Below are 18,617 nucleotides of genomic sequence, written 5' to 3' on the forward strand. Positions count from 1 at the left end.
TAAAACATTTAAAGGTTTAAATGAGTAAGTCTAAGGTTAGTTTTCAGATATAGGTCAGCTATTTCAACATATTTTATTTACTCAGTATAAAGCGGAAGGTTTAGTCATATCGAGTGCACTGAGTAATTAGTTGTTCAATGAGTTCTTAATAGACAATGTTTTATAAACATATAGGTCAATGTCAAACATGTTATCAGCATTTGATTTAGTCAAATAATTTTACAAGTGTTAAACATAGCCGATTTAATTGAAGATACTTAATAACTCAGTATTTAGCAACATATATCATAACTCAGGATTTGAATAAGAAATGCAGATATGATATATTGATAGAAGTCAGTAATTACACATCAACACATATATAGATAAGGCAACAAAAAGATTACAACTGTCTTGGCCTATGCTGAGCTAGCCTATCTATTTCCTTTTCTTGTGTTGTGACGACTGACTTCGCTCATGCTGAGCTCTAGCTGCTTGCGCTTTCTCCCCCGTTTTGTCAACTTCAGGGAGCTTGAATGCATCGGTTAAGACAGCTCGAGTTAGTTCTTGAGAAAGCTCCTTAAGCTTCTCAGCGCTTTCATTTACGCCATCAAAAATGGCAACTCCATCAGCTGATACTTCTTCGGGTATTCGGAGATCAGCAGCACTGAGCATATTGACACTATATGCTTGAGCTTTGGCTTGCCAGATAAGAGCTTCAGAAAGGCCAACAAAGATTTGGTGGAAGGTTTTTAAGAGAGCTGTGTCGTAATACTGACGTTGGATGTTGTTATGACGAATGTGATTGAAAGTCTGTTGTGTGAGGGTCATCATCTCGTTCTGCTTCAACGCGTCAGTATCCATCTCTTGCTTATTCAGATTAAGCAGCCTTATAGCCTCACCGATTTGCTCTACTGAGCACTGACTGTACGACACCATTTGCTCATTGGTCTTAAGTTGCTCAGTATGAAGCTGAGCAAAGAGCATTTTGAGTTCAGAGGAAGTGGCATAGTCAGTGTTCACAGCGGACAACTTCTGGACTTGTTGATGGAGAGAGTTCAGATGTTGAACGGTTGTCAGCTGGATCTCTGCCAACTTGGCAATGGAATCCTGCTTGGCTTGTTGGGCTTAGAAGGATAAGACGACATTCAGCAGATCCTTAAGTCCCTTAACTTCATTGAGAAGCTGAGTGACCTGGGAAAGCTGGGTGGTCTCAATAATTGAAGAACCAGCAGTAGGTGGAGTGGAATGTTGAAGGTCTCTAATTAATGGTTGCACTGAGTCGATGATCTTTTTGCCGGACTCAGTGGCATTCAGATGGACATCAGTATGACCAGAAGGAAGTGGAGTGAAAGGAGTACCCTGGTCAGTGACTGGAAGAGTATGCTCAATCTGCACTTGAGTTGGAGGAAATGTTGATTGATCGGCAGAGTGTTGAGTTGTGGAAGTTATAGCACGAATACTGTCTGTGCTAACGGCAGAAGTGTGTGGAGTCAGCACCATGCTTGAGGAAATAGCATGAACAGTAGACGGTTCAACCTGACTGGCTGATGTGGCAGAAGCATTAGGGTCGGCATGTTCCCGCTGAGAAGAAACAGAGGCTTGTTTTTCCAATGGCGTCGAAGTGGTGGAAGTGGATTGCCGTTTGAAAAATGTGAGTTTGACAGTAGAAAGGTCCTTAGTTGTCTTTGTCAGGACAAGGTCAGGAAGAGTCGGTGGTTTCACAGGAGGTTCACTGACTATCTTCTCACTGGCCTTAACCAACTTTCGCCGTCTACGAGGTGGAGTGGCAGTACGAGCAGGTTCTCCTGAGTGAGTAGGAGAGGATTCTTGTTGCTCAGTATGAGTCTGGTCAGCCTGCTGTTCAACTTGATCAACAATGTGTTGGTCAAGTACTTGCTCAACTCCAGCAGCTAGCTCAGTGTCATGCTCATTATCAGCAGCTACCCCGGTATCGGCATCCTCAGTTTTACCCTCGCTGGCAGTTTCCTCAGAATCCTCATCGTCATCCTGACCGCTGGCTTCTTCTTCTTCTTCCTCCTCAGTACTATCTCCATCAAGTTCTTCCTCAACTTGAGAGATGAAGTGATCATCTAGTTGGACCTCAGGTTCCTCAGACTCAGCAATTGTACCTTGACACTGGGTGAAGTGAGAGTCACTCGGTACAATGAAGTCGGTCGGTATGGCGTCCAGAGGAGTCAAAGTTGAAGTTTTCTGCTTCTTCTGAGGTTGCTCAGCAGCTTCCTCAGTTCCAGGCTCACCTTGCCTGGTTCTTTTCTCAGCTGACTTGCCAGCTGACTTCTGCCTCTTTGCTGGAGACTCAACGTTTTTAGAAGGAGTCTCAATAGTTTTCCTCTTGCGGGAGGCTGGGGCCTTAGTCCTGCGCCCTTTCTTAGGTTCAGCAGTTCCCTCAGTCTGGCCAGCAACAGGAGCAGCAGCTTTACCTTTCTTCAAAGGCTGTCCAAACTTCAGTGCCCACAGCGAGGCAGCTGTTATCTCAGATCCTCGATAAGACTCCTCACCTTGGAGGTCAATCTTGTGGTCAATGAGGATCCTAGTTATGATTGACCCGAGCCTCAGCGTACCCGTACTGCGTAGGAAACCAGCAACTAGAAAGACCGGCATGTTGATAGGAGTGTACGTCAGCATATGCCATATGAAGCATTGCTCGAAATTGGTCGCTGATGTAGTGCAGTTGATCTTCGGGTAAATAAAATAGGTCAGCAGGTAGTGAGCCATCTTCTGGTGCTGACCCATTGATGAGGCTGAGACTTCTCTTGAGTAGCCATCAGGTTTGCAGAAGGAGTGTATGTAGTCAGTTTTGTCCTGATCTCCTGATCTTCTCAGCCTTGCTCCCTCAGTTTTCAGTTGGAGAAGATTTCCTATATAGAGAGGGTTGATGAAGATGGTTTTGCCTTTTACCTCAGTGCATAGGTAGTCAGTGGTGTCATTTGCGACCATGAGGTTGTGGTAGAATTCCCTCACTAGGTCAGGATAGGTTTCATCCCTAACCGAGAACAGCCCAGTCCATCCATTCTGGGAAATCCATTCGCAAAACGGCTGTTCATTCTGTACGAAGTGTTCCGAAACCCATCTGGAGGGCTCAACCTTCCATTCTCGTACGTTCTCAAAAACTTTGGAGTAGGTTCGGACCTTCACATTTTTTCCTTGACTAGAGTTCTGGCCAGTTTTTCCCTTGCTTGGTGTAGGAGGATTTCGAGTAGGTTCATCGGAGCTGGTCTTTTGGTGGCCGGAACCGGAGGTATTGTAGGATACCTTAGTCATTCTTCGAAGATGGGGAAAGTTTAGAAGGATTTTGAGAGAGAAGGAGTTTTGAAGCAGTTTCTTTGCCTTTAGAATTAGATTAAGCGTAAAGAATAAAAGATGGGGAAATTCCCATAATTTATAGACGGAATGAGCGGTGTGGATTTTAATCGAATCCATGTGTCAGTTTTGCCTTGGGATTGTGTACCGACAAAGATCCTGGCATTTATGACACATACGGCGAATACGTCATCCTAGGGCTATACGCGTGCTTTGCATTTATGCTAACGGATCTAACACTCAGTATTTAGAATGTCAAGCGTTTGATATTCTGAGTGGTCAGTATTATATTTACGGATGATTTGATTTCTAAGTTCAAAAAGCTAACTTACTCAGTGTGCAAAGGTTACTCAGTATTTACTGTTTAATAAATTTCAATGAGTACACAGCAAAGGCAATCATTCAGCATAATAATTCACTCAACATGCATATTCATTTAGTTCAGAAATTTACTGAAGAGGATTGAACATACCAATAACTTCTCTCAGTATGCTGAACTGCTCACGAGCCAGTGGCTTCGTGAAGATATCCGCAAGCTGTTCGTCCGTTGGGACAAAGGTCAGCTTGATCTAACCCTTGAGTACATGGTCTCTAATGAAGTGATGTCTGATGTTGACATGCTTCATTCTGCTGTGTTGAATTGGGTTCTTGGAAAGATCAATTGCACTTTTGTTGTCACATTTGACTTCAATTGTCTTCGTTTGAACACCATAGTCTTCAAGCTGTTGCTTAATCCATAGGACTTGAGCAACACAATGACCAGCAGCAATGTACTCAGCTTCAGTGGTAGACAAGGCTATTGACGTCTGCTTTTTGCTGAACCAGGATACAAGACAACTTCCAAAGAAGTGGCATCCTCCAGAGGTGCTTTTTCGTTCCAGCTTATCTTGTCCATAGTCAGCGTCAGTGTATCCGATGAGTGTAAAATCATGAGTATTTGGATACCACAAACCTGCATTCACTGAGCTTTGTAAATATCTAAGGATTCTTTTTACAGCAATGTAATGAGATTCCTTAGGGTTAAATTGATATCTAGCACAGTAGCATACTGAAAACTGAATGTCCGGTCTACTGGCTGTTAAGTAAAGTAGAGAGCCTATCATACCTCGATATAATTTGTTGTCTACCGACTTACCATTCTCATCAGTGCAGAGGACAGTGTCAGTGCCCATAGGAGTGGATATTGGCTTGCAATTCTCCAAGTCATATTTCTTTAATATCTCCTTGGCATATTTGGCTTGACTGATGAAGATGTCATTCTTTCCTTGTTTAATTTGAAGACCGGGGAAGAAGTTGAGTTCTCCCATCATGGACATTTCAAACTCAGTCTGCATTTGTTGGCTAAACTCCTTGCACATTGATTCGTTAGTTGCACCAAATATTATATCATCAACATAAATTTGGGCCAGCGGGGTATCTTTACCCTTTTTCTTAATGAATAAGGTTGTATCAGCTTTGCCCCTGACATAATTTCTAGTCAGCAGAAAACTAGTCAGCCTCTCATACCAAGCACGTGGTGCTTGCTTAAGACCGTACATAGCCTTTTTGAGTTTATAAACATGGTTTGGGAATTTTGAGTCCTCAAAACCTGGAGGTTGATTAACATAAACCTCCTCGTTTATAACTCCATTAAGAAATGCACTTTTGACATCCATTTGGAATAATTTAAAGTTCATGTAAGATGCATATGCACATAGAATTCTAATTGCCTCTAACCTTGCCACTGGGGCAAAGGTCTCACCGTAGTCAATACCTTCTTGCTGACTGTAGCCCTGAGCTACAAGCCTTGCCTTGTTCCTGACTACGTTTCCTTGTTCATCCATCTTGTTCCTAAAGACCTATCTTGTTCCGATGGTCTTTTGACTCTTTGGATGAGGCACTAACTCCCATACGTCGTTTCTTCTAAATTGATCGAGCTCCTCTTGCATGGCGATCATCCAGAATTCACCGTACTCAGCTTCAGCAAAACTCTTCGGTTCTTGTACTGAGACGAAGGCAACATTGCTGAGGTACTTCCTGAGTTGATTCCTCGTCATCAGGGTATTCCCAGCAGAATCAGGGATTGCACTTTCTGAGTGCCCTCTTGGGATCCTTATCTCTTTAGATAGATTTGTGTCTTGTGCTGTCTGTGTTTCAACAATCTCTGCAGAAGTAGATGGGTCAGTAAAAGTAATCTTAGGTTCACTCTTACTCTTGGTCAGCCTTTTCGTGAATGACTCAGTAGCTGGTTCTGGGTCAGCGATGGTTACTGAGTGTGGATCATCTTCGGTCAGCGGCTGGTATCTACCTGCAGGGTCAGTTTCGTCGAACTCTACATGTATTGACTCTTCTAAAACTTGAGTTCGCTTATTAAAAACTATGTATGCTTTGCTGTTTGTTGAGTAGCCCAAAAAGATAGCCTCATCAGCTTTTGAATCAAACTTAGCTAAGCTATCTTTGGTATTTAAAATAAAACATCTACAGCCAAAGGCATGAAAGTATCCAATATTGGGCTTTCGTCCTTTCCAAAGTTCATAGGGGGTTTTCTTGAGTATAGGTCTAACTAGAGTCCTATTAAGAATATAACATGCTGTGTTAACAGCCTCTCAGATGGTCTCTCCTTTTATGGTAAGGTCAACTGGACAACATACTGTGTCGTCTGAACTTTGCCAAAAGAGGAAAAACTTTGTCTGGAAGTTTTCCTTCGCCAGCTGTTGTCTTGTACGTTTGTCGAAACTGCTCAGCAGCTTCATCTTGAAGTTGTTCCCGAAGGTCTTCTAGATCCTTCTCATGCTGAGTTGTGTTCTGTCTAGAACGGCAACGTTTTGACAAACGCAGGCCGAGTTGTACTGAGTTGTTTGACTTGGGCCTTGGCTTCCGTATTGGGCTTGGGCCATTTAATCCTTATGTCTTATAACAGTTTTAACTCAACATTGAACAAACACATTAGTAGAATAAATCAAAGCATTTAAACTTTGTCTGGGGGAAATTGGAATGTTCGGAGTGGAATGCTCGACGTTCGTCATGGAGCTAGTTGCTCCTATTTTCGGTACTATCATCGGGACAGGGTCAATCAGGGTCTGCATCTCGCTTGAAGCTCCGAGGTCACTTGTATTCCACGCTCACCGCACCAAATAATTTGAGAATGCTGAATAGTGATCTGGATCTTCGTCGGGTAGGTCTGGCTTCTTCAGGGATCGGCTCTACGCGGGGATCGGTCCCTGCGGACACTCCGAAGATCAAGATAGTTTGTGATTCAAGAGAGCTTAGTGATCAAATGTGAATGAGGTAGGAAAATAGTTACCCGATCCCTTCTTCTCCCTTTACTGGCATATTTATAGCGGACTGACTTGGACTTGTGGACCTCCTGTTGTCCTGACCGGTTCGCTAGTCGGACATTGTTGGGCCTCCTAGGCCTAAGTGATATTCTGAATCACACAGTTTTCAAACTACCCAACCAGTGCAAACCACAACACAGATGAAAATAATCAAGTAGTAATGGAACCTACAGGAAGAAACCGTGAAGATCCGACAGTTCCTCAAGCCAGAACAAGGGAGCAACTCTTCTCTGCTAGCTCTGTGAACATGGCGGAGCCGCAACCATACTGTCGATGGCCCCGATCCAGATCACTGCGAACCCACATAGGCGATAGGCATCCGACAGCGGACCGACAACTCAAACTATTGCACCCTAAGAGGTGGAAAACTTATTGAAATCCAAGATCCAGCGATTCCTAGACAATCGGGCTTTGGACGGACATGGGAGGAAAAGTCACCTCCAGCAAAACACCTCTTGTTCACCGGATCATCGACACCCATTTTCCAAGAGATTGGAAAGCCCCCCCTCCCGTTTAGTTTTCTACTCGGAGACCGAAGATCCCAATGATCACGTGGCTTCCTTCATCTCAAATTTGATTGGGAAATTAGGAGTATTTTCCGATTTATTGAAATTCAAAGACGAAGAAAATTTCAAATGGAAAAAAACATCAAATGACGTTTGAGGAGATCAAAATTTATTTGAGCAACCCACTGTATGTAATTTTACTTTTTTTACAACTGGGTAGTTAATTTACTACATTTTATACAAGTTGATGAGGCTATTAGAACATTTTATGTAAGTTGAGAAGGTTATGGGGACTTTTTAAAAGTTCAGAAACCAATCAAACTTTGTAGACAAGTTGAAAAACAAATAATGTATCAACTTTTTTTAGGTTTAAAAGTTTAATAGTTATAAAATTTTAAAAAATATAATATTTTTTTAAGTTTCACAGGACAAAACAATATCGTTTTACCTCGTTAATCTAAATAAAACAGAACAAATATCTTCTACTATGGCATGTTAAAGGTGGAGCATGCCGGAACCACCCTTCTCAAGGGTTTTTCAATGCGGAGGGTCGGCCGACCCTCCGTGATCCTCTTTGGCTTCGCTCTTTTTCAACTCTTGAGTTTTGTATTTCTTACAAATACAAACTTAATGGTCAAAAGCCTATTTATACTGCTTCTAAATGAAAAACTTATGTATAAATTTTTTCATATTATTCACCATTAACTACATATTTAAACAACTAAATAATAACCATACATTTTATCTAAAAATCTAGTAAACTTTCTAGATTATAAATAGGCTTGATACATCATTTGTCCCCTAAACATGTTCAAGAAACTTGATTGCCCCATGAACTTTCAAAGTGTTTTAATAGCTCTCTCAACTTGTATAAAATATTCAGTTAGTTCCCTAAACTTGCGTGAAATGTAATCAATTGACCACTCGATTGCAAAGTAAGATAAACGTGGAAGATGTATTGCACGCATCTAAAAAAAGTAAAACAACCAATATCGAGGTATGTGGTTCTAATATTAGAGAAGACAAGTTTAAATTTGACCAAGTAATAACTTCATTTTTAATTTATTCTTGAATTATGTAATAACATTCTAAGACGTGCGCACTACATTTCCGTACTTAACTTACATTTTTTTTGCAACCGAGTGATCAATTGATTACATTTTACGCAAATCTAAGGGGCTAACTGAATATTTTATGCAAGTTGAAGGAACTATCGGGACACTTTGAAAGTTAATGGGCCAATCAATATTTTTACACAAATTCAAGAGGGAAATGATGTATTAAGCCATATGAATATTAGTCGCACATTAAACATAAAAAAATCTAGATAATTCCCTCACTTAAATTATTTTCTTCTTCTTTTCTAGACATAAAAATAAACTTTTTCAAATTTAAAAAAAAAAAATCAAAATTAGTAGTGTTATTAATAATTAATGTATTTAAAAATATAATTGATTGAACACTCAATGTATCCATTTAAAAAATTAAAAGTTTAATCAATAAAAAAAATAAATTGATCAAAGTACAAAATGCTAAGCCTAGTTTGTTTGTCGAAAATAAAAAATATTTATTAAAAAATAAAATATTTTCTGATATTTGATTATAACATTGAAAAATAAAAAAAAACAGTATGAATGTTGTTTTTCAAAAGGATAAAAAGAAATGAAATATCTTATTCCAAACGGTCTAAAAAATGTTTATATTTTCAAAAAAATTAAAATATTTTCTCAAATTTCTTTATATATTTTTCTATTAACTAATATAAAATTTTCTGTTAGACATATTTTTCTAAACAAACACTAAATTTTTTTACTATACAGATTTTTTACATTTGACCCATTTTTCTAAACAAACACTAAATTTTTTTACTATACAGATTTTTACATTTGACCCCTGGCTTAAATCACAGTCATTAACCAAACCTGCATATTTATATGCTTAATTACAAGAATATGTGCATCAAGTTCTAGCTGATACATGTGTTGCGCTTCGAATTAAGAATCAAAATGACCTTCAAGCTTGGCGGTCGGAATCAATTTAACCCAAATCGAAGTTTAGTTATCAACTCAGTCCTCCAGTTAGCAATTTTTGACAAATTGGAACCAAATTTTATAAAAAAAAAAAAAATTGTACTAAAACTGGTTGTATCCGGAGCAATTTGTCAAAATTTTCCAGCTTAGTTAATACCTAAAATTCGATTTAGACTAAATTGATCGTCACTGCCAATTTTAAGAACTATTTTGACCCTTAATTCGTTGTGCGTCTCGTCTATGTTCCCAAGTGCATATGAGTAGATGCAGGAGGGCCATACGAGTATCTCCATTCTCCACAAGCTACGCATCGCTCCACTTTAATGTTGTTATCCAATGTACAAAATTTGCAGCACCAGATTTTCAATTCGGCTATGTTCTCGCTCCGCTGAATCCCACACGCCTTGCATACGAGTGCGAGTGGCTGCAATAACATAAAGCTTAAGAATGTATATGACCCGAAAACCCCGAAATGGTATCAGATTTTAGTTGTACAGGTGTAACTTTACCTTATTTAACAATGTGCAGATTTTACACTGCCACAATGGATCACCACCATCTGCAGAACCCCGGGCAGTCTTGTATCCAGCAGATGACACGCCTTCCGGAATTATGGAAGTACTCGGTCCTTCAGAAGGTTCGACATTTTCGTTAGAGCTAGCGATACCATCTAGAGATTTGGATCCACACCATAAATCATCATGTAATCTCCTTTCTGCAGCCATGGCAGCAGCTTGAGTTGGGCTAAGCGCGTTCTTAATAGTCCTGTCACCGCCTACACGCTGCGGGCCTGATGGCAACAAAATGCCCTGCCTTGCTCTGTTCTCTGCCGCAGCGAGGGCAGTTTGGCGCAACGATGATAATGGAGGTTGACGAGAAATTCCGCCCAAGCGTCTCCCAGAAAGATCAAAACCTTGCCCGCTGCCTGTGATTCCTTTTGCTAGCAGCTCATCACATTCCTTCAGGGAAAAAATGAATTACTAACGGATAACTCATCCGTTTAATCATTTCAAAGAGGAAGACATTCATGAAACAAGTGCTACAGTTAGTACTTTACAACTATGTTGCAAGGACACGGAAACCAGACACGTTTTCTTTAAAACATAACCTTCTTAAAATAGCCTTCAAACAAAAACATACACTGAAACAAAACTGAAATGAACACAAAACGCAACTAAAGAGAAGTGTCCGTGCAACATAGCTTCACACAGAAAGAGCGGTTAAGGGAGAAAGGTGCCTTCTTTCCCACCAAAATGAAAGTAATCGAAATTGAAATCTCTTGACATCTCCAGAAAACATTTTTGTTAAAAAATTTAGGCTTAATACCACCCCAACCCCCTAAATTTGTCCTTTAGTTCCCTACACTTAGTGGCCAACCTTTAAGCCCCCTATACTCAACAGATGTAACACATTTAGCCCCTTTTGGCCTACATGTTGGTAACACCAACATGTGCCATGTCACTGTCATGTAGGCAAAAAGGGGCTAAATGTGTTACAATTGTTTAGGTGGCTGAAATGTTGGCTACTAAGTACCAGGGGCTAAGTGACAAAAGGAACAAGTTCAGGAGGCTGGAAAGGTATTAAGCCAAAAATTTATGTTCCATATGTATGTCTTAAATTGTCGAAAGACATCAACTCGTATCGAGGTTCTAAAGCAAAAGAACTCGAGCACAGAGTATCTAACTAAAACTACTGAGCTTTTTAATTCAACAGCATACTTAGATGCTCTGGATTTACTTTATATATACTTGATTTTAATCCCACAATCTCATCCATATCAAAGGCATCGACAAGTAGCGCCTTTTCACTTCTAGTAATTGAGTTCTCAAGCTTTTGCTCTATTTGCTCATCCCAATACCTTAGAAGCTAGGAAGCACCTATATGGGTACTCATATGGGTACGGGTGCCGCAAACGCATAGTTGTTAAAGGCGCGCCTCAGTCAAGGCTCGGGGTGTTGAGCCTTGAACCTAGAAAATGAGGCTTTGTACAAAAGGCTCTCGCCTTGTGCGCCTCGCTCGCGCCTGGGAGTCTGTAGTCTGGTGCGCCTGGCGGGTTTTAGTTATTTTTATTTTTTATTTTTACAGTTTTCTCTTAAATAACTGTTTGATTAATCTCAAGCACTAATCTAACTTAAATAAGATTAATCTTAAACTTTTAATTTAAATAAGAATATCAAGAGTATCTGTCATAATTAAATATATAAAAAGTAGAGAAAGATTAGGAGAAGAAGTCATGTAAAGAAAGAAGTCTCTCTCCACTTCAGGCAAAAACAAACTTCGACAGAAGTCTAAGGCGCGGGCCTTGCCTTGAGCCTAGGGTCCAGGACCCCTTGACGCCTCAGCATGCCTGGCGCCTTTAACAACTATGCACAAACGTCATTTCTAAAAAATACGTGACAAGGGTATGCCGGGGGCACGCCAAAATTATATATGTGTAACATTCTTTAGTCATTATAAATAAAAAAAAATCAACAATAAGTCAATAGTTTATCAAAAAGAAACATTTAATTTCAAACTATTTAAACTACAAAAAAGAAGCTGTTGTTATTTTCTTTTCTTTAGATTTTGATTTTTTTATTAGGGTTTTATTTTATTTTTGTATACATAAACCACTCTTTTTTGTAAAACTATTAAAAAAAAAACCCCTATATTCTACTTAATTAACTTAGAATCCATGTCCTCGAAATGTCCCAGAAGTGTCCCCATGAAAAAAAGAAAAGAAAAAGGGGGGATACTTATTTTGGAGTGTCAGTTGTGTGTCTCCGGAGTGTCGTAGTACGTTAACCTCCTAGAAGTGTCGGTGCTTCCTAGCTTAGAAGTAGATGGTAGACACATTTAGAGTGCTTAGTTAGGATCGAAAACAGTTACTTATAGCTGCTTTCGCTAAAATCTACCGCAAACAGCTGACAACAATAATTAAACTCATGGTTATCAAAACCGAACCGGTCAAAGTACCTGTAAGGATAAAGGATTAAGGGTTTAAGGTTCAATCAAGGTTGAATCGCGGTTGAACCGAAGTTCAAAAGATCCTGTAAGTAAAAATTAATATTTTTAATTTTATTTAACCTTTTAACATAGAAAAATATTAATAATATCAATAAAATATATATTAATAAATATAATAATGTTCTTTAATATTTGGAAATTAAAATTTTCCTCTCAAATTCTTGATTGATTGACAGATCCCATGGAGACTTCACATGAAACTTGAAATCCACCAAGAGATGAATAGAATAATTCATAAATAAAAACTACAAAACTAATCCTAAAATACCTTTTGGTAGATTGCAAATAGAATATATGAAATAGAAAGCAAAAGAGTAAAAGAGTTGTAATATCTCCGTGTCAATGTGGAAAAAACTGAAAATATGATTAAACACTAAGGTGCTGTTTGATAAAACTGAAAATTAAATGCTGAAAAAATAAATACTGAATTTTAAGTGTTGAATATTATAAATGCTGAAAATATTGAGTGATATAATTATTATAAAAATATTAATTGATAATGTTTAACTTAAAATGTTAAGTTAAATATTTTGACTTACCAAAATAAGTGTTTTTTTAACTTAATTTAGTAATTTAAGTGGTGGATAAATAATTATTATCGAACACACTTAAATTAAATAAGTGCTTAATATTTTAATTTAAGTCATTAAGTGGCTTATCAAACAAGGCCTTGCACGACATAAATTCTCAATTTCTCATAAAACTTATGTAGTAGTTAATTCATTAATGATTTATTGATAAATAATAGTAAAATCAAACTTGATTAGATTTTCTTAAAAAAAATAAGGCTAAAATTTTGACCATGAAACCCGCTAACCTGTGACCGGTTTTCCGGTTTAACAGGTTTTAAGAGGGTTTCAACAATGTTGTTTTTTAGGTATCTCCAGACAGGTTTGCCTATTAGGTCCGGTTCAACCGGGTTGACAAGGTCAGGCCGGTCCGGGTCTTACAACCTTGGTTAAACCAAACAGGCCCTTAAGAAGCTCTTTTGTTCAATTGTTGTTGTTGATGTTATCTGTTCGTTGTTGTTTGTGGCTGGTAGATGTTATTTCTCAATTCTAACCGAACACTTTATATCTATTGTTTGGAGTAAAACAACAAACGTAAGCTATAAAATGAGAATGAAACGGACAGTTTAGCATCCCCGTAAAATATCTAATCCAACATACAGAGTTAGTTTGGTTTGTCCACTTTTTGTTAGAAAGAAATTAGAAATTGAAGATCAAAAGCCCAAAATTTTCTCATAAATCCAATGGATAGAAAACTTTCATCCTAATTATCTCAACTTAGCAGTCAATATGAACCAAACTAGCAAAGATTAACCCGAAAATTAAACGGAAAACAAAACTTTGAGCACCCAATTTTTTTTATTTACAGCAGAATCACAACTATCAACAACAGCAAACATCTAAGATGCATTCCGAGAGTAAATGAGAGTTCTCACCTTTCGTATTTCATCAAGAAGATTGTAGAAGTCCGCGTTGTGAGGACCGAATTCATTATGGCACAGCTCATGTAACATAGTATCAAGAATCTGTTCATAAGGAAAGAAGTTCCAGTCACTATTTGGCCTCCGCAATCTCAGTTTTACTTCCGCACCTCCTCCTATGTTCAACCCGAGAAGAGACGGGTTGCTGGGACTGCAATTTTCGAAATCTGGATAAGAGGAAATACACCAGAAATAAAACCAAACCAAGCAGTAATGTAAAGACAAGGATGAAGAAACATTAGTACCAAAATTCAGAAAGGATTTTTACTTTCCATTTACGTTTGTGCATGATCGGTTGCACTTGTTTCGCTACTCGTTGCAGAATTATCCGTGCATCCTCTTCTCCGATCTTCTTGAGAGGTTTAACTTCCCAAACCTTGTTGAGATCATTAAGATCCATATGCCTAGATAGACCAAAGGGTAAAGCAGATTAGTGTTCTGGTGCTGTAAACTCTCATTTGCGAGAACAAGAACTCCGTGCTTATCGAGCTTAAAAACCATGACAATAAGCATTGAATTGAAGCAAAGTTTTGTTCTATGTTGGATGGAAACTAGGGATGTAAACGGAGCGGGGAGGGGAATGCATTTCCTATCCCCGCTCCCCGACTAGTCGGGGATTCCCCATCCCCGTCCTCGCGAGTTAGATGGGGATAGATTTGTCCTCATCTCCATCCCGCGTGGAATCCCCGCGCCGTTTACAAATGTCCAAAAACTTTTTCTCCATTCCCCGTTCCCTACAGGGAATCAACGTTTATGTTTCAAAAAAAAAAATAGTAAAGCCTAAAGCTTTTAAGAAGTCGTAGCTAATAATGCTAAACATCAACAATCATTCTCAAAATTTTCAAACCACAACAAATTAAAAATTAAAAACAACCGATCACCTAATTAAAATATACTTAAATCATAAAAAAAATCAATTATCATGGGAAATAGTCGGGGATTAACGGGGTGGGGACGGGGATCCCTATGGGGCAGGGATACCTTTCCCATCCCCGCCACAGGGGACAAAACTATCCCCATCCCCATCCCAACGGGGAATCCCCTCTCCATTTACATCCCCAATGGAAACGGAAACGGAGACTGAAACTGAAATAAAAACAAAAATAGACATTAGGAAACTTTATTTCTAAAAAATTATAGCTAGGAAAGAAAAGTGGAAACGGACATCGGGGAACGTTATTTCTAAAAAATTACAGCTAGGAACGGAAATGGAAACGGACACGAAACACGAAAACGCTAATGAAAAAGAGTTTCCATGCAACATAGGTTTCGTTTAATGCTCGACAATGGCTACTAGCTATGTTGCATGGAAACGAAAATTGAAATGGAAACGGACACCGGAAACCCTTATTTCTAAGAAAATTTTGCTATGAAATGATAAGAAGAATTTCCGTGCAACATAGCTACTAAGTAAAGAAACATCTGTAAACTTGTATTTCCAGACAAATTAGCCCAAGTTATCTATTTTACACAAATGCTAATAAAATATTTGGATAGAATTAAGAAACAAATGTTAAGAAAATTAGTTGATATCTACCGGCTAACAATAACAACAACAAACTGCTAATAACAACCGAACCAAGCCCTAACCCTTGTCAATTAAGGACCAGCAGCACTTCTATGTTGCCCGGATATGGATACAGAAACGGAAATGGACACAGACACGGGAAACTATATTTCTAAAGCATAACCTTCATAACATAGCCTTCAAACGAAAACTGACACGGATACAAAACGGACACGGACACGAAAACGCTACTAAAGAGAAGCGTTCGTGTAACATAGACACTATGTTACATAGAAACGGAAATCAAAACTGAAATGGACACCTGAAAACATTATTTCTAACAGAATTTACCTAGGAAACGCTAATGGAAACCGGAAAGAAACAGAACCGCGAGCTAAAAAGAGTTCCGTGCAACATAGGCACTAAGTTAAGAAACGCAGAGGCATCCTGTTTTGACATGGAAACGGATGATTTGGATCAATTTAGTTAGCTGGACTCTCTAGATTCTAGTATAAATACATCATTTAATCCCAGACATTTACAGTTCCCTCATCTAGTTAGTCAAACAAAATGAGTCCACAGAAAAATAATCCAAGAGAAGAAGTTTTAATGGATTACAAAATAATTGAACTTCAGCAAACTAAATTGTAGAAAAGTTTGAATTCCAAGATGAAATCAGAAACTTCACAAAAAATCAAGTAAGAACAAACCTAGAAATTAGAAGCAATTGATTCGCCAAATTAAATTCCAAGTCTGTACAGAGACAAACCTGGAAAATAGAAGCAATTAATTCGCCAAATTCCTCTTCCAGACAGACAAAGTTTTCGTCTTTTTCATCTTAATAAATAATCCCCAAATCTCAATTTAATTTCTTTTAAAGAAATATAAATTCCGATAATCAAGTCGGGCCCACTTTGGGTAATCATAGAACTGAATGTAGCAAATCGAAACCCCAAAAAAACTGTTAACACTGCCCCTCACTGAGTCTCTAACAAACAGACACTGCTCTCCTCTCTGCTACTTTTTCCCCCTCTTTCTCTCTTCTCCGTGAAACACCAAGAAAACACTTAACTCTTCCGAGAAAAAGAACCCACAAAAATGGAGAAGAAGAAGAAGTCCCTTTTCTTTTCTGCGGCGTTCCTGATTATCTTTTGCACAACAGTTTCTCATGGAAGACCATATCCTCAACCAGGTACAGTGCTTTTCCCCCTTCTGATAATTCGAGCAGAATCTTGGTTTTCTTCTTGATTTTCTCGGAATCCAAACAGAGAAACTGTATCTTCTTGTGCTGTGAGAGTACATAGCTTTCTCTTTTGTTTGATTTCATATTTGTAATTTGTTTTGCTGAGAAAATGCCAGAAAAGAAAGAAATTGAATCCCTTCTGTTTCTTTATTTCAATGTGTTCACAGGTCCGAATTATGTACGGTTTGTGCAAAATGCGACGTCGTTTCCTTCAGAGGAAACGTATGATTACATAATTGTAGGAGGTGGAACAGCCGGATGTCCATTGGCTGCAACTTTATCACAATCTTATAGGGTACTTTTACTTGAACGTGGTGGAGTTCCTTTTGATAAACCCAATTTAATGAGTCAGGAAGGGTTTTTAGCAACATTAACTGAAGTTAACACGTTTGATTCTCCTGCTCAAGCTTTCACATCTGAAGATGGTGTCCCGAACGCCAGAGGTAGAGTTCTTGGTGGAAGTAGCGCAATCAATGCTGGTTTTTACAGCCGAGCTGATCAAGATTTCTTTGAGCAAACTGGTCTTAATTGGGACCTTAAAGTTGTGAATCAATCTTATCAATGGGTTGAGCAAGCAATTGTGTTCAGACCCGAGCTTAGGAACTGGCAATCCGCGGTCCGGGATGGGTTATTGGAGGCTGGTGTTGATCCTTATAATGGGTTTAATTTAGAACATGTTGTGGGGACTAAGATTAGTGGGACTACTTTTGATGGTTCAGGTAGGAGACATAGTTCAGCTGATCTTCTTAACTATGCTAATGGTGCTAACATCCATGTTGCTATCTATGCTAGTGTGGAGAGAATTTTACTGGAAGCTAGTTCATCTTCGAGGTCCGGAATGGCTGCAATTGGGGTTGTTTATTGTGATAAATCGGGACAGCATCATCGCGCATTGGTGCGTGAAAACGGGGAGGTGATTCTGTCTGCTGGTGCAATTGGAAGTCCACAGTTGCTTCTATTGAGTGGCATTGGGGCTAGGCCGTATCTGTCGTCATTGGGGATTCCTGTAGCTTATCATCTTCCGTATGTAGGACAGTATTTGTATGATAATCCGAGAAACGGGATCTCCATTGTGCCTTCTGTTCCATTGGAGCATTCTTTGATCCAAGTGGTTGGGATAACTAATGTTGGAGCTTATCTTGAAGCAGCTTCTAATGTGATCCCATTCGTGTCCTCTACACGGTCTGTGTTCATTAGGCCTCCGTTCTCGCCTCTTTATCTCACAGTGGCTACACTTATGGAGAAGATAACCGGGCCACTTTCTGTTGGCTCGTTGAGGCTAGCTTCTACTGATGTTAGAGTGAACCCTATTGTTAGATTCAATTACTTCTCTAACCCAATTGATTTGGAGAAGTGTGTGAATGGTACACGAAAGATCGGTGATGTGTTGAGGAGCCGGTCTATGGATGTGTTTAGGTTTCATGAATGGTTTGGAGCTCGAAATTTCAGGTTCATAGGGCCTGAACTGCCTGTTGATCAATCTAACTTTGTGCAGATGGCTGATTTTTGTCGGCGGACGGTTAGTACCATTTGGCATTACCATGGTGGTTGTGTTGTGGGGAAAGTGGTTGATCAAGAATACCGTGTGTTAGGTGTTGGATCGCTTAGAGTTGTCGATGGCTCTACGTTTTCTGTATCTCCCGGAACCAATCCTCAAGCTACATTGATGATGCTTGGAAGGTATACATTGTTTTAAATGTTTAATGGTTGTTTAAGTGTATGAATGAGTGTCAATCGGGACTTGTTTCCACCTGGGCTCGGGGGTGCCAACCTAGTTGGGATGTCCGTCCCTGGTGCGGGGCAGGTCTCTATTTTTACTCAAAAAAGTGTATGAATGAGAGAAACTAACTTTTGTGTGCTTTGGCAGATACGCTGGAACGAAGATCATCACGGAACGGATGAGATACAAGTGATCCGGTATCCGTTCTAGCTTCTCATTTATCAGTTTCCACTCTCCGGGCTGCTGCTTGATTCGGTTTTTAACCTTTGGTGAGTACTTGTGCAATGCCTAAAGATCAAAACTTGTTGATCTAGGAGCATTTTGTTCATTCATTCGTTTCGTTCGTTCGTCGAAAACAGCGAAATGATTAGAGATTTTTGAGAGAGTTAGCATATGAAATGTATGATAAGAAATTGTAGTTATTAGCTTTGACAGGATGAAACCTTGAAATTTTTGGTTCTGATACTATAATCAAATGCACATAGCTGTTCAATTC

The 18,617-nt window shown here is 39.1% G+C and overlaps 2 protein-coding genes across 5 annotated transcripts; one reads left to right on the forward strand and one right to left on the reverse strand.

Moving 5' to 3' along the window:
• Positions 1–9,240: 9,240 nt before the first annotated feature.
• LOC136207037 (DNA-dependent metalloprotease WSS1-like) lies at positions 9,241–16,009 on the reverse strand. Of its 4 annotated transcripts, none has more exons than XM_065998283.1 (5): positions 15,928–16,009; positions 13,897–14,055; positions 13,607–13,802; positions 9,666–10,115; positions 9,241–9,580 (listed from the first exon to the last, which is right to left on the reverse strand). In XM_065998283.1, exons 2-5 carry the CDS (start codon positions 14,049–14,051, stop codon positions 9,395–9,397), a joined length of 987 nt encoding a protein of 328 aa, XP_065854355.1. In that variant the 5' UTR covers positions 14,052–14,055; positions 15,928–16,009; the 3' UTR covers positions 9,241–9,394. The 4 variants fall into 4 exon arrangements, with proteins under 4 accessions (XP_065854355.1, XP_065854356.1, XP_065854357.1 ...); XM_065998284.1 differs by having other exon boundaries at positions 15,869–16,005; XM_065998285.1 differs by lacking the exon at positions 15,928–16,009 and adding an exon at positions 15,510–15,701.
• A 123-nt stretch (positions 16,010–16,132) lies between these two features.
• Positions 16,133–18,617, forward strand: LOC136206298 ((R)-mandelonitrile lyase-like). Its single transcript, XM_065997301.1, has 3 exons — positions 16,133–16,350; positions 16,569–18,081; positions 18,269–18,617. The coding sequence occupies exons 1-3, from the start codon at positions 16,257–16,259 to the stop codon at positions 18,312–18,314; spliced, it is 1,653 nt and encodes a 550-aa protein (XP_065853373.1). The 5' UTR covers positions 16,133–16,256; the 3' UTR covers positions 18,315–18,617.

This window comes from Euphorbia lathyris, chromosome 9, assembly GCF_963576675.1.
Source record: "Euphorbia lathyris chromosome 9, ddEupLath1.1, whole genome shotgun sequence".
Lineage (NCBI taxonomy): Eukaryota > Viridiplantae > Streptophyta > Magnoliopsida > Malpighiales > Euphorbiaceae > Euphorbia > Euphorbia lathyris.